The following is a 16,260-nucleotide window of genomic DNA, read 5'->3' on the forward strand; positions in this document are numbered from 1 at the left end:
ATCTGTGGTAAATTGAGCAGTGTCGAATAGTGAGCATAAGATCAAGGCAGAAAGGAACCACAGTAATAGAGTACCATATTCCGCAGCCCTGAGAATGGTCCAGTGCTTCTGTCTGTTGCAGATTATATCCACATTTCTATGGTTAAACCCTAATCGATCAGATACAAATGAAGAGCCTGATTTTTCAAAGACTTACACATGCACTTAAATTTACACCCCATGAGTAGTCAGTATGATGAGTTAAGCACATTCATAAGTCTTTGCAGGATCAGGCTTTAAAGATTTTGTTAGATGGTAACAAAACTGTGAAAATCAATTATTTTTACTGTTTTCTAAACAATGTCCCTCTTAATTTAAGTGAAAAGAGGGTTTGAAGGGGGCAAGGTGGGGAGTGGGAGGTGCGGAGATAAGCAGGGGAAATAGATTTAGCAAGTTCTAGCTAGGTATGGAATGAAAGAAAGAAAGCTGAGCTGCAAACTCATCAAAAACAGAGCTGTTAATTGAAAAGCTGACAGACCTGTAACTACAGCAGAGATTCTGGCCGCCACTATAATAAATGTAACTGTACGTTTAGAGTAATTTGCTAATTTGCCTAAGTAACACCCACAGACAGCAACATGACATAAATACATTAGCGGAAGCAACAACTATAACCAGCTCATACAGGTTCTTGGCTAGTAGATGGATGGACCAGATGAGCTGGAAAAGAGTTAGAAAATAGAAATGGAATTGCTAACAAAATGATGGCATGCAATTTTCTTCAGTATTTGTCAAAGGCAATGGTTTTGCTGTATCATACTTGTGAATGCCTAAACATACTGTAATACTTATGTTACATTAGCAGCCTGTGTGTGTAGGTGATATATGGACATGTGTTAGACATTCTGCAGAATGTTAAGCGCTTCAGAATTGGAAATAAAAATATTTTAATTTTAAAAAATGCTTAAAATAACTAATTGACTCTCCAGCATTCATCATCTAAATGTACCAGAAAATCATAAATTAGAAAAATGTTTCTGCTAAGGAATCTGCCACTGGGAAATTGCATTTATAGTCCACAGGAAAGAATTGAATATTAGTATAATATTGGCATAAAAACAGAGTACAAAACTTATTCTTAATGTTAGCTCAGCATTCCATAATGTACCAAAACCCAACATCCTGATATCCTATTTTTAAATTTTCCCAAAGATGCAGAGGTGATACTAAGTGTAAATGTTTTTTTTCTTTTAAAAAAATCCTATTTATAGGAGAATGTATGAAGATTAACCAGGATTAAATATGCATCTGATCTGGGAGTGGGGGAAGAAATCGTTTGACCAAAGAGTACTTTTATGATCATCAGCTTTCTTTCTCTTTAGGGTAAAAAAAAATGGTAATGGGCTGTTTGCTCAGAACAAAGGTTCGGTAGGAGCATGCCATCAGTGTGATGTGTAGCTGTGTTGGCCATGGGTGTTTGAACATGGTGAGCCTCCTCCATATGTTTTCACTACTATTTGCTGCACTGAGGAGCAAATTCTGCTCCCAGTACTGTGGTTTTGGAAGGCTATGCTGCAGAACTGTTACAACTCCGCTGTGCAGGCTTAAAGAGTTGGCACATAAGGTGCTCATGCCAGGAGCACCATGAAATCTAGCTCTGGGACACTCAGCATATCTTTCTATTCCTAATCTCTGAGGTGATGCTTTGTGTTCAGGAGTGGACTTGCGGTTAAGTGCTTGATTTCAGCCAGTGCATCCACCCCACTTCAGTGCCTGCGTATGGGTAAGCGAATGGGATATGTTCTGCCGGGTACTCATGTATTAATTTGTGCTTGCAGACCACTCAATGTAGCATTTTTTTCTAGCGCCTCTTTTTGTGTTTTGCCAGCATCCTTATATTGCTTGCCAAAAACACACATCTTACCCTGCAGTGGTGATGCATGGGGAGTGTATGCGGGGTCACGTACCCTCCCAGATTTCTGCCAGAGTGGGACTTGGGCTGAACGAGACTGAGGGGGACGTACCTGGGAAATGCACTAGCTTCTAGCGCTCCTGCTGGGCCCTACTAGGAGGCACCCAGAACAGGGAAGAGAGACAGGGCTGGCAGCACAACTCCACCAGAGGGGGCACAGGCAAGTCCTCTGAGTCCATCCCTTCCTCTCACCCACAGCCACAGTTCCCTGCTTGGTGATAAGTATCCAGAGCCCATTCTGGCCCATGCTACATCCACAGTGGGGAGGCAATGGGAGGAGTGGGGAAGGAACTTTCTGAGGGGGGTGGTGGGAAAGTGATGCTGGCTTGGAGGGTGTGGGAGGCTCAGGGGCATGGGAAAGGACCCAGAGGCAATGTGTGGGTCAGTCATGTGCCCCTCCCCCAAGCCTTTAAATTGTGCTACCCCATACACTATCAAGGGTTATGGGCTATCTGTGAAACCCTGGTAACTTTTCACCCCAGTCCTCCTTATTCTGCATATATCAAGTGCAAACTTCAGGTATTTTTTGGGGAGTTGATGCTTTTGCTCAGGAGTAGGCAATCTATGGCACGTGTGCAAAAGGCAGCACACGAGCTGATTTAGGGCCACTCACACTGCCCAGGTCCTGACCACCCGTCCAGGGGGGCTCTGCATTTTAATTTAATTTTAAATGAAGCTTCTTAAACATTTTAAAAACCTTACTTACTTTACATACAACAATGGTTCAGTTATATATTATAGACTTATAGAAAGAGACCTTCTAAAAACATTAAAATGTATTACTGGCGCGTGAAACCTTAAATTAGAGTGAATAAATGAAGACTCGACACACCACTTCTGAAAGGTTGCTGAACTCTGCTGTAGCTCATGGATCTCTACCACAAAATTCCGCTGAGTATCTGTTTCATCAGTAACTCTCAAACTTTTTTACTGGTGACCCCTTTCACATAGCAAGTCTCTGAGTCTGACCCCCCCTTATAAATTATAAACACGTTTTTATATATTTAACACCATTATAAATGCTGGAGGCAAAGCGGGGTTGGGGTGGAGGTTGACAGCTCACGACCCCCCATGTAATAACCTCTTGACCCCTTGAGGGGTCCAGACCCCCAGTTTGAGAACCCCTGAGTTACATGTTCTAATACCAAGAGAGCATTTCAGCACTTATTGTTCTGTGCTGATAAATGTTCAGAGGGCTTGACATTAATTTTGTATGTCCTCAGTTGGTTTCTAGGAGTTGCCTGTGAAACTCCAAGACAAGTGCTATTGGGTGTATCTGTCCATTTGGAACCTCAGGAATTAAGATGGTGGCAAGCCTACCTTTTTGGAGGCCTCTCCTATTCCTCTGTTGGGTTAATTTCAGCTATCTGTACTTGAAATTGTTCTCCTAATGCTCTGTGGGATATTGTCTAGGAGAGGAAATGTGGTAACTCTGCAGTGTTTGCTAAGAATATGGATGTGTTTGGTGTAATCTCTACCTGTGTTACATCAGACGGGGGCAGTTTAACAGCTGTTAGACTGTACATCCTGGGCTTTGGTAAGCCACACCTCTTTTCCCCATTTCCACATAATCTATATACAATCACCAACCCTGTCTAACTGCTGTTTCACTAGATGTAAATCCCATGTGGGTGCATTTTATTCCCCGGTCCTACCCATGCCAACTTTTATGCCATTTTATGTAGACATGATGATTTGTATCACTCATTACTCTTGCTCTGAATTGGGCTCAGAGTTATCAGTGAAGTTTTATGTAAGGTTACCTTGTCAGATTTTTTTTTTTTATTAAAAGCCACTAGGTTTCTGTGGATTTAGTTAACTACCATGCATTTGCAATGAAGTCATTCCTCCCCACCTCCCCACCCAAACCACCATCACTAGTACAAAAGCAGTGTTAGGTCCTGCCCGTATTCTGGCTGGAAGCAGCCTTATTCAAAGTGTTTTCCTCTTCCTTGTGTGTCTTGTAGTCTCCTCTCTGTCCTCTGTAGACACATTCAAAAGGTTTGTGTTAGGGTCCTTCAGGTGATCCCCTCTTTCAAGTACAGGGTCCAGCTGATAACCACGTGGCGTCAGGTAGGAATTTTTCTGTTGTAGTGCGGCTGCTTGGGAGTATGTGTGAGAAAGAGTTTGTGGGCAGAGGAATTAGGAGTTCTTGCCATCCTGTGGTAATATGCTGTGAGGATCAATGCTCAGAGCGAGTTGCCGGGTATAATATTGAACACTCTTCACTGTGTCTGAGGAGTTCACTGCTTTGACTGTTATCTTGTTAGTATTCTTCATTGCAAGCACTCACAAATTTTTCTAGTAGGCAGGAGTTTTCTACACTACATTGATCTTAGCTTTTTGCAGTTTTATTGTTGCAGCTTTGAAGGCAAGTGCCCCCCCCCCCGGCCCCGTGGTTGTCTTAACCCCTTTCCCAAAACTTGGACACAGGTTTGAAAATGGGTAGCGGTAAAGGCTATGGGGGAAGGCAAATCGGGCACAGATACAAAGGATCCCAATAGGTAAGCCTGACCCCTATCTTGGCTGAATGTTTGGCTTCTGGATTGTGGCAAAGGAGGTCTATTAGTCTGGCAGAAGCTTTGGACATGTAAGGCCTCTTTAGTATGAAATGATATTTAAGCACTAACAGGTTGCAGGAAATTTAAAGCTGGTGTTTATTTTAATAAGGGTTATGATCAGTGGCTTTTATACCCAAACACTTGTCTGAGAGTTTTATTGTCATCATGACAAGTGGCAGCTGTAACCAGTGGTAAGTAAATACCATGCAGAGGTGTGCATAATTTTTTAAAAATATTAAATAGTTAAGGCAGAGTCATCACACTACTTCCATGTATATTAAGATTCAAATTCTGCTATTGGAAAAGTGCATGTCGCTACCATTGAAGTCAATGGTTTTTATGTTCACATATCTCAGGACAGAATTTGGTTGTTTCAAATGTGTAAGAATGATGTATGGTACTGTTTTGTGTTTCTTGTTTGTTTCTTTTATTCAGTTTTCAGAAACTGAAAGATAACTGAGGTTTGTTGTTGTTTTTCACTATTTTAGGTAGCCTACCATATGAATACAAGATTGTGATAGCAGGAAATCATGAATTGACCTTTGACCAAGAGTTCATGGCAGACTTAATCAAGCAAGACTTTTACTATTTTCCTTCTGTGTCTAAGCTGAAACCAGAGAGCTATGAAAATGTGCAGTCTCTTCTAACAAATTGCATCTATCTTCAAGACTCTGAAGTGACGGTGAGGGGGTTCAGAATATATGGCTCTCCTTGGTAAGCTGCTCTTTAACATAAATAAATAAAATTATAGCATTGATTACTACCACACCAGCCATTTCATGCCCTTCTGTCGTATTTTGATTAGTGTATGAATAAAAGAGTAATATTCAGTTTTATAAACTTTTATTTTGTTGTAGCTCATCTTTCCTTTGGCAAAATATCTGACTATAAGAGTATGTGGATCATTAAATCAATGAGACAAAGATAAGATAATGTGTCCTTTAGACACTCATTCAAGAGCGAGATATTTAAATATTCCATGTAACTTTAACTTGGTATGTGGAAAGGATATACAATTTAACAAGTTTACATTATTACAGTTTAATTTGAGTGCATTGCAAATATGTCTTTTGAGTTTGTCCTTTGATACTGAAAGCTCACTATTTTAGATATATTATCATTCAGTGAAGAGAAAATATATTATTTCTCTTTCTCTCTCTCTTAGTTTAGTATAAGCTGCTGTCCCTCAGAATGTTATTTTCTTTTATATATTAATACCATTCATCAAGATGCAGTTTAGTTTCTGGAATAATGTTGGCTTTTATAGGAACCGATCAGTGGCTAACCAGTACTTCACAGTTTTCCCTCTGCTGTACTCTGAGGCCACTTGGAACTTTTTTGTGATAACAAGGAGAAAAGGGCCTTACTACTTCATCTAAAGAAGAAATTCTCCATTGGGTTTCAGACTGAACTACCCTTCTACAGGGGGTCCCTCTGTGTCTCACTGGTGGATAAGTAAAATGAAGTTTACACGTCTGTTACTGAAGTTGTAAATCTGATACATTTCATGAACACTATATGCATATTTAAAGGAAATTAATATTCTATTTTAAAAGGTAGGTTTTCAGGGAATCTGTTTTTCTTCCTTTTGAAATCACATCAGGCTGGAATGTAGCAAACAAATTGTCAGACCTGATGCATATACCCAGTGTGAATTCTCACAGTGTGAATAAACTGTGAAATGTATTGGAAACTTTTTTTAATGAAAATTGGCATTTTCCCATTTGGTTGCTTTAGCTGGGTGTTAATTTTTCCCAAGCTGATTATTCTACATTTATCTATATTAAAATCTCATCCCACTTAAATACGCCCATCTCTCTCAGCTTTCCAGATATTTCTTTATTTTCAACCTACCCACCTGCTGTGTTGACGCTTCACTTAATCCTGTATCTCCTGTACATTCAATGTACAATTTACTTTGTTTTCCAAATTATTCAGAAAGATATTAAATAGTATCAGTCGCAATATAAAATTTTGGAGAATGCCGCTTGCCACCTCTTCCCAGTTTGATATTTAAGTTTAAGTACAGTAACTATGCTCTGTTTTCAGTGTGTCTGGCAATTTAGTATTTTCACTACAATAATCCTAATCAGTCACCATATTTCCAGTGTTAGTATTAATTTTTCAGCAATAATGTACCAAAAGTCTCAGTAAAAGACAAGATTTTTATGTATAAAAATTTAATTTATCTATAAAATAACTAAGTAGAGGCTCAAGGAAACCATTTGAACTTCCTGTACCTATGAAAATCTGTGAAAGCCTCCTGGGGACATCTTTGCCTACCCACTAACACAAAATGTTATGGTTAAATTAAATTTTTCACTTGTCCACAAACCCTGTAATTTTGCTCAAGTTCTGTGGGCTATCGGGTTTGTCTGGCTTGACCTGTTCTTTGCAAATCTGTGGTGCTTCCCATTCATTCTGTTACTCTTTCCTAAGTGCTTTTGTACTAATTTATTCTAAAGATAGTTCTGAACTGTAGTGTTAGAACTGGATCAAAACTTCCTCATTGTTTGACAGTTTTGAGATCCAAGGAGTCAGTTCAGCTACAGGATAAGCAAGAAAAGTTTAACTGAAGGTCTGTGCTGCCTTATACAAAAGGTCAGGGTTTACTGATGGTGGAACTTCAGCCAGGCGGCTAGGTTACAGAGGGGCAAAGTGACCACAACCTCGTTCTTGGGGACATGACGACAAAAATTCAGTGCAACAGAGCATCAACAATTGGTGTTGGTGCCCAAAATGGGGCATAGACCATGTGCCTCGGAGTCCTCCGATTCAATACCTGTCTGGAGGCCAGTGGTGCAAACAGATTTTAAATTTTACTGGTACAGTACCGACCCTGCAACACTGACCCTCCTCATAAAAAAATGTTCCATGACTAGATCGCTGTGTGGATACAAATTTGTATCCATGGATGCAGATATCCATGGATCCGGTGAACTGCAGGGCTCTCCCAAGAACCGCAGCAGTGAAAGGAGCTGCATATGGGGCTGCCACTCCCAGGAGCCAGTGTCCTGCGCTGGCAGCTCCTCTGGCACAGCTTTACCCTCCCCAGCCTTGTCCTCCAGTGGGGCTGTACAGACCCCAGACAGGGGAAATAGCTGCCTAGAAGTGATGAATAATTTAATGAGTAATAATTATGAATGTTAAATTAAAAGTTAGCTAAAGTTTATTCCTATTTTTAAACTTTATACCTTCTGACATGGAACCTTTGTCACAGCCTGTCTGGGAAATTAATCTCAGTGCCTTTATACACAATAGTAATGATAATCTCAAAAGAGTGCTAGGAGGCTAGTGAAAACTTTATTTGGATTTTTTTCTTGCCTTGCACCACAATACTCTATGTTCCTGATCGTCTCTAAGACCTCACTGATACCTTAAAATAGTTCCTAAAACTTTCCCACAGAGCTCAACAAGAAAGCTGAATTTCTTATAGATTCTTGCTGAGTCTCCTAACACACTTCCTTTCAATAATTCCAGCTCTTGAGATTATGTATATAAATTAGCTTTTAAAATGGTTTGGTTATATCTCTCCCAATTAATGTTCCCATATGCTGTTTACAGATATATGTTGTCTAATTCAGAGCCCTTTTAATTTTAAAAACCCTTACAAGAAATCTTTTATCAGTTATTATTCTGAATATAGATGGACTAAATTACTCATTTTTCATTCCACTTAATCTGATTTAAGGAGGCATTGTCTAGTGGTTAGAAGTGGGACTGAGTGTCAGTACTCTCGTGGGTTTCTGTTCCTGGCTCTATCACTAACCCTGTGCCTCCATTAGAACTATTCTAAAAATGAGTATAAATACACCTCTGAGGTAGGTGAGGCTAATTCGTGTTTGCAAAGTACTTTGAGAATCTCAGATGTAAGGTGCTAGAGAAATGCAATTTTTTGTTATTGTTTACATTATACAGATCCTCAACTGTACAAATTGAAGTTGATGTTATTTTAGTTACAAAGTAAAGTGTGAAAGCTGGATTGGTTTGTTTATCTTGCTTGTCTCCCAAAGCCTTTCAACCGGTACCACTTGTGGGTAGTTAATATTTTTAGTTGCACTTGAGTACTAACATCATCTGACCAGGGCCGACTTTATGAACTACGGGGCCCGATTCGAATACCCGGCGGCGGTCTGGGGATTCGGCAGCACTTCAGCGGGGGAGGTCCACTCTGGGTCTTCCGCAGCACTGAAGGACCCACCGCTGCCGAAATGCCACCGAAGACCCCGGGAGTGGACCACCGCTGGGTGAGTAAAAAAAAAAAATTTTAAAGGCGCCTTAGCCGTGGGGCCTTCTTAGCTGCGGGGCCCGATTCCGGGGAATCGGCCTAAAGCTGGCCCTGCATCTGACCTCCAATATAATCTAAAAGAGAATTATTTTGTCTAGTTATAAAGAAAATAAAACACTGTCTTGCTCTCCTTGAAATTAGTGACAAAACTCCCATTGACTTCAAGGTGCAAGATTGGGTTTTTTGCAGGCAGTTTTATTTCTCAAAAGTACACAAAAACCTGTCAAACGTAGTTCCTCAGCCCACTGTGGGCTGTAGCTCCCTGATGATTTTTCCATTTACCTCTCTCAATTTCTCATGTTTCAGGGCCCATGACAGGGTTCTCCCAATCTCTGTTAATTAAGCCTATCCCCCCAGGGCTCTCTTTTCCCCACATTCCTACTGCCTCCTCTCCCAGGCACTCTGCCTGCCACTCTCAGGGAATTTCCTGCTGTTCCTGCTCCCACTACCCTGACCTGCTTCTGACCTGTCTCAACAGTACCAGGGAGCAGAAAGCAAGAGCTCCAGGTTGTATCTTTCTGCCTCTTTCTTGACTGCATCTCATGCCTGACTCACCCATGCTCTCCCCAGGGCCCAGGCACCTTCTCTTATATGTGGGGGTCAGCTGACCAGTCCTAGGTGCACTGGCCTCTTCCCTCTTAAAGAGCCAGTGCCACTCTGTGACACACTAAAAGAATATTGTTAATTGTGCAAAGGCAAGTGCTCAAGTATTGAGAAATTCCAGAATAAAGGTTGCCTGAGTAACCTGTATTCAACCCTTTGTGCATATGTATTATGTACTCCTGGGGGAATTTTGCGCCACTGCAAATGCACAGAATTAATGCAGTTTTTTTCTCTGCAGAAAATACATTCTTCCAGAGAGATGCTGCAGTTATGCCTTTTGCCCAACAGGGACTGCCGGCTCATTGGCAGTAGTAGCCAGCGGTCAGCTGTGTTACTCACAGAGCCCTGCCTGTGGGGCCAAGTTAAGAGGCACAGGATGGGGAGGGACAGACAGAGCAGGTCACGTGGGACTGCTGCAGGTGTCACACAGAATGGGGTTCAGAAGGGCTAGTGGGTGGGACAGACTGGGGCAGGGGCTGAATGGGAATAGGAGTGCAGGGCCACGTGGGGACAGGGGGCAGGAGGGAACTGAATGGGGTGCAGGGATACATGGATATTAATGGGGTGCAGGGCTACCTGGGGATAGGGGGTGGCTAAGTGGGGGTGCAGGGACACATGGGGGACAGGGGCAGATGTGCCTGACTGAATGGGAGAGGCTAGGGGTCAGCCAGGATCTGCACAGGGGAGGCTCCCCAACTCTCTAACAGTCCCTGTTCCATATTTCTCCCACCAACACCCAACAACCCTCCAGGTTCGCTCCCAGGCTCCTTCCCTGCAATTATTTCCCTCTCCCTTGGCTCCTCCATTACCACCGATTCCCCCAAGCCTTTGCATTGCTTCTGAGGAGTGTGGGAAATAAGTTGCTGGTAGGGCTGTCAAGTGATTAAACAAATTAATCTTGATTAATTGCACTGTTAAACAGTAATAAAATACCATTTATTTAAATATTTTTGGATGTTTTCTACATTTTCAAATATATTGTATTCTGTGTTGTAATTGAAATAGAAGTGTACAGTGCTCACTTTATTTTTTAATACAAATATTTCCACTGTAAAAAACAAAAGAAATAGTATTTTTCAATTCTCCTAATACAAGTATTGTAGTGCAATCTCTTTGTCATGAAAGTTGAACTTACAAATGTAGAATTATGTACAAAAAATAACGGCATTCAAAAATAAAACAATGTAAAACTTTAGAGCCTACAAGTCCACTCTGTTCTACTTTAGCTAATCACTGAGAGAAACAAATTTGATTACAATTTGCAGGAGATAACGCTGCCCGACAATGTCACCTGAAAGTGAGAACAGGTGTTCACGTGGCACTGTTGTAGCTGGTGTCGCAAGATATTTACGTTCCAGATGTGCTAAAGATTTGTATGTCCCTTCACGCTTCAACCACCATTCCAGAAGATATATGTCCATGCTGATGACGGGTTCTACTTGATAACAATCCAAAGCAGATTGGACCAACGCATGTTCATTTTTATCATCTGAGTGAGTCAGCTGCCACCAGCAGAAGGGTGATTTTCTTTTTTGGTGTTTCAGGCTCTGTAGTTTCCGCATCTGTTGCTCTTTTAAGACTTTCTAGAGAATGCTCTACATCTCATCCCTCTCAGATTTTGGATGACACTTCAGATTCTTAAACCTTGGGTTGAGTGCTGTCGCTATTTTTAGAAATCTCATATTGGTACCTTCTTTGCATTTTGTCAAATCTGCTGTGAGAGTGTTCTTAAAATGAACAACATGTGCTGGGTCATCATCCAAGACTGCTATAACATGAAATATATTGCAGAGTGCAGGTAAAACAGAGCAGGAGACATAAAATTCTCCCCCACAAATTTAATTACCTCATTTTTTTAACGAGCATCATCAACATGGAAGCATGTTCTCTGGCAAAAGCATGAAGGGGCATATCAATCTTCAGCATATCTGGCACTTAAATACCTTGTAACACTGGCTGCAAAAGTGCCATGCAAAATCCTGTTCTCACTTTCAGGTGACATTGTAGATAAGAAGCAGGCAGCAATATCTCCCGTAAAAGTAAACAAACTTGTTTGTCTTAGTGATTGGCTGAATGAGAAGTAGGACTGAGTGGACTTGTAGGCTGTAAAGTTTTACATTATTTTGTTTTTGAGTGCAGTTATGCAACAGAAAAAAAACTGCATTTGTAAGTTACGCTTTCATGATAAAGAGATTGCACTTCAGTACTTGTATGAAGTGAATTGAAAAATACTATTTGTTTTGTTTATCATTTTTACAGTGCAAATATTTGTAATAAAAAATAATAATATAAAATGAGCACTGTACATCCAAATATCCGTAATAAATTTCACTTGGTATTCTATTGTTTAAGAGTGCGATTAACCACGATTCATTTTTTCAATCGCGATTAATTTTTTTGAGCTAATCGTGTGAGTTAACTGTGATTAATTGACAGCCCTAGTTTCTGGTATTGTAGTTTAAATGAATTATTACTCAAAGCTCTGTATTAATATGCCAAGGAAGGAAGCTATTTGTCAAAAAACATTTCCTGAATCTTTTTTGTTGTCTGTATTGTTACAGACATACTTACTGACAGGTATTTTGAAATAAATTGCCAAAATAATTGAAACTGGCATGATTATATTGTGTTATTTTGACAAATAAAATATGCAGAAAATTTAGGGAATTTTAAAATATTGAGTGCAGAGTTTGTAATTTTTTGGCACAGAATTTGTGATTTTTTTTTTGGCAAAGAATTACCCCAGGAGTAATTATGATACTATCTTTAATTAGATGGTCACATACTGTTTTTTTCTAGAGAGCCCCAGCTTCATTCAGTGCACAGGATAGATGATGTTCACTGAGTGAAGTAGCTGTTCAGTATTTCTTTATATCCTCATCATTCCTGAGATTTGTGGCCACTGCCTTATTTACCACATACCAAACAAACTCAACGTTGAATACAGAATTAATTGCCTCGTGAGCGTTTCTATGGCATTTGTCACCATAGCATCTGAGTGTTTCAGAAACGTCAATGAATTTCTCTTCACAGTAACTTATCTTATCCCCATTTTTTAGAATCTGAGAGAAATTACGGCCAAATTTTTCAAAAATGTCCAATAATTTCTGGTTCTGCAGTGATCAGGCACCCAACTTGAGACACTTAGGGTCTGATTGTTTAGAGTGCCTGGTTTTTTATATGAACAAAGCAGTTTTACAGACATTATTTAATCCTCAGAATACCCTGGAGAAGTTGATGTGTATGTGCCATGTCCTTTTTACTGCGTTGGGAAACTGGTTGTTCTGGGCTGGCAGAAGGGGGAGCAGAGGCCTCCACCTGCATGGCCACTTTGTCAGTGTCATCCTCTTCCCCGATGTGATTCTGAAGTGCTGAGGAGGGCCTTGCACTGGGTCTTATATCAGGAAAATGTTGCCCTTACTGTGCTTTCTTGGATGAATTGCCTTGTATCCACGACAGAAGCACCATGTGGAAATAAACAGCTCCACTGGCGCCCGTAGGTTTTCATATCAACATGAACAAATCTTGCTTGACCTACCCTCACATGTGTGATCTTGCTGGTTCTCTACTGTACAGGATTCCAATGGTATGAGAGTAAAATGTGTTCTGAGCTAAATAGACCATAAATAAGGCTACGACTTAGTCACAGGTATTTTTAGTAAAAGTCATGGACAAGTCATGGGCAATAAACAAAAATTCATGCCCATGACCTGTCCATGACTTATATCAAAAATATCTGATTAAATCTTGGGATAGGGGGCTGGAGGGCCATGGGGGAGCTGCTGCTGAGGGGAGTGATCCAAGGGGGCCACTGCTGGGGGCGGGGTGCCCGGGGCCAGCAGCGCCAGCTGCCTGGCCCCATGGACCGGAGCTTCTCTGGCTGGCCGGGGACCGCTATCCAGGGGCGCTGCCCGTGGCTGCTCCAGCTGGAGACCACTGCCTGAGGCCGCAGACTGGTGCTGCTCCAGCCACCCCAGGACCACTGCTGTGGGCCGCTAGTGTAGCGACTGGTGTGGCTGTCCCCTCAGCTGCTGCAAACGTGGCTGATGTGGCTGTCCTGGGGCCACCTGAGCAGCAGGCCCTGGAGCCAGCTGCTGGGGCAGCTGTGACGTCAGCCACCCTGGCCCCTGCAGTAGTCATGGAAAGTCATAGAATTCGTGACTTATGCAGCCTCCATGACAGATACGGAGCCCTAACTATAAATAAAGTTTCCTGTTTTTATAAGAGATTTCCTCTCTCTTCAGTGCCATCCTTTCCCTTAAAAGTGTGCTTATCCCTTGGAGAATACTTGTAATTTAGTTGAAGGTGATTTTGTGGATTATATAGAGGTTTTTCCCTGAGAACACAATGGATGAGCACACCATTCTCTGTTCATGTATTGTATAACTAGTGGGTGAGTAGCAGCAGGCTGGAGATTCGCTGAATCAGTAATAATAGAATCAAAGGTTCATAGAAATGTAGGGCTTGAAGGGACTCAGAAGATCCTCTAGTCCTTCCTCTCCATGATGAGGCAGGATTTAAGTATGCTAAAGGTCCTCTTCTAGCCCCATCTCTCTCTCTCTCTCTCTTGCTCTTTCTCAAATCAGAATCCATTTATAGATGAGAAGAGTTATGCCCATGCTCTCACTTTTTCCACTACCCTGCCATTGCCACAATGCTGTAGTATAAAGCTTCCCCTAGACTAAAGCAACACTGTTGTGGTCTGTGTGCAGCCTAAGTGCAAGTTTCCCTCCTTTGGAAAACATAGGATTTGACACACGTATCAGACTATCCATCACTGAGATCTCACCTTTGGCAATACTTGATCCATCAGATGAGAAATGTCAAACAAACAAACAATAACAACAACCCATAAACTACCAGCCAACAGTACCACAATCACTAAAACCTCATAATGTCCCAGACCAATTGTGCAATGCTGTAGAGGGGTCATAAAAGAACATTTTTGTCCTGACCCAGATGGGCAGTGTGGCAGAAAAGAGTTCTGTATGTCGGCATCAGGACACATCCCGTGTGGAAAATGGGGGGAAATCACTATTATGAAATGTTAGAGATTCATTAGTCGGAATGATATATTGCTCTAGATAGCTTGAAGCAGCCCTCAGCATGGGATTTTTTGCAGCACTGGTTACCTGAAGGCTGGATTTTTGCCTGTGTAGGAATGGTTGCAGAGGTCTATCCTTGTGAAATGATTCCTCATTTTCCTTTTGGAGGCATTTAAATTTTTCTAATGTGTATTGTTCCTATCCGCTTCTGTATCCTTTTGTTCCAGGCCATCTGGAACTTCAGAAGCTTTCATTACTCTTGTGGGGAGGATGGAAGGTGAAGGTTACTTTTCCCTAGGAAGTCCTTCACAAGCATTTGATCTGCAATGAGAGATGCCCATCCATTGTAGACTTCAATTTTTTGTTCTCTCTCCCCCAAGCCTCTACTGCACATTGACTGGATAAGGCTGTACCAATTTTCAGAAAGCAACACAGCTCTTGTACACTCTCACACCAGTACATGGGAAAGAGTTTTTGTTTTGGTAATGGGCATTCAGTGGCACATAAATTAATAACCTGTAGGTCAAGGTCCTTTGCTGTGCTTAGTAAAGCCCAGGAGTGTGGTGTGGCTGATCCGTGCCATGAAACAGAGCAGTCTTCAGGCTGCTTTACTTTACATCAGCTGTAAAACTGGTGCAAAAACAACTTCAACACAGGGGAAAATCTGGCCATTAATGGTCAACACTAATGGTCAAAATCCCCACTCCACTATTTTTAACATTGAATTTGTAATTCTGGTCCTAGCTGTTACTGTTCCTCTTGATTCAGTTTACCCCTAATGTAATATTGAGAGCCAAGTCCTGCTTGGCTTATTCAGGCTAACTATTTATTCCATTGCAGTCCTGAGTTTGTAGCTCTGATTGTTGTGTGGTACTCTGCTACATCCATTCAGGGAGGGGAATGGTAACTTTAGTTGTACAGTAATCGTTCAGGTAAAAATGGCAAAGTGACAAACTAGTCCAGCTTGCTTTTGCTTTACACCAGTTCACACCCTTCTGCAATCTGATTCTCCATTTTGGTGCCTTCTGTCTTTCCTCTCCACCTTACCAAACAGTTATCATAGTTTTTCATTCCTCACTGAGCTTGGTCTCCATCAGTAAAATAATGTAACAGAGATTTATAGGTTCATTTCACAAGAGGGACGCACTTTCATTTTGCCAGTGATGAATCATCTAATGTTTGTTTTGCCAGGCCTTGTACAAATCTTTACAGTCACTGAGGTGCACATCAATTAAAATGAAATTGTATTAAAATCAAAGATTTACTCCATTTAACACACCATGTTAAATATTAGTCGTCCCCCACTCCCTCCGTTGGGAATATGGCTCACAGGTACAGCAGCAGCAATATTAGATGGTAAATGTCAGACTCATATTTCTAAAATGCAACTAAAATACTCAAATTGTTGTTCTGCCTCAAAGGGTCGGTCTACACTGCACCTGGAGCGTGTCTGCCAGCCTGAGTGGACAGACACATGTGAGCTCTGCTTGAGCTAGTGGGCTTAAAATAGCAGTGTGGATATTGAAGCACCGGGTAGCCACCTGAGTACAATCCCACTTTACTCTGTGGGTCCAAGGTTGTCTATATTTATATAAGCAGCAGAGAATCCTGTGGCCCCTTATAGACTAACAGACGTTTTGGAGCGTGAGCTTTCGTGGGTGAATACCCACTTCGTCAGACGCAGGTAGTGGAAATTTCCAGGGGTAGGTATATATATGCTAGCAAGCAAGCTAGAGATAACGAGGTTAGTTCAATCAGGGAGGATGGGGCCCTGTTCTAGCAGTAGAGGTGTGAAAACCAAGGGAGGAGAAA

General features: G+C 41.5%; 1 protein-coding gene across 5 annotated transcripts in view; it reads left to right on the top strand.

Moving 5' to 3' along the window:
• Nucleotides 1-16,260, top strand: part of MPPED1 (metallophosphoesterase domain containing 1) — a 100,498-nt gene that overhangs the window by 32,837 nt on the left and 51,401 nt on the right. For all 5 annotated transcript variants that reach the window (XM_075061764.1, XM_032762503.2, XM_032762502.2 and 2 more), the window contains one exon: nucleotides 5,001-5,226. In XM_075061764.1, coding sequence (XP_074917865.1) covers nucleotides 5,001-5,226 — 226 coding nt within the window. The remainder of the gene's footprint in view (nucleotides 1-5,000; nucleotides 5,227-16,260) is intronic.

This window comes from Chelonoidis abingdonii, chromosome 1, assembly GCF_003597395.2.
Source record: "Chelonoidis abingdonii isolate Lonesome George chromosome 1, CheloAbing_2.0, whole genome shotgun sequence".
Classification (NCBI taxonomy): domain Eukaryota; kingdom Metazoa; phylum Chordata; order Testudines; family Testudinidae; genus Chelonoidis; species Chelonoidis abingdonii.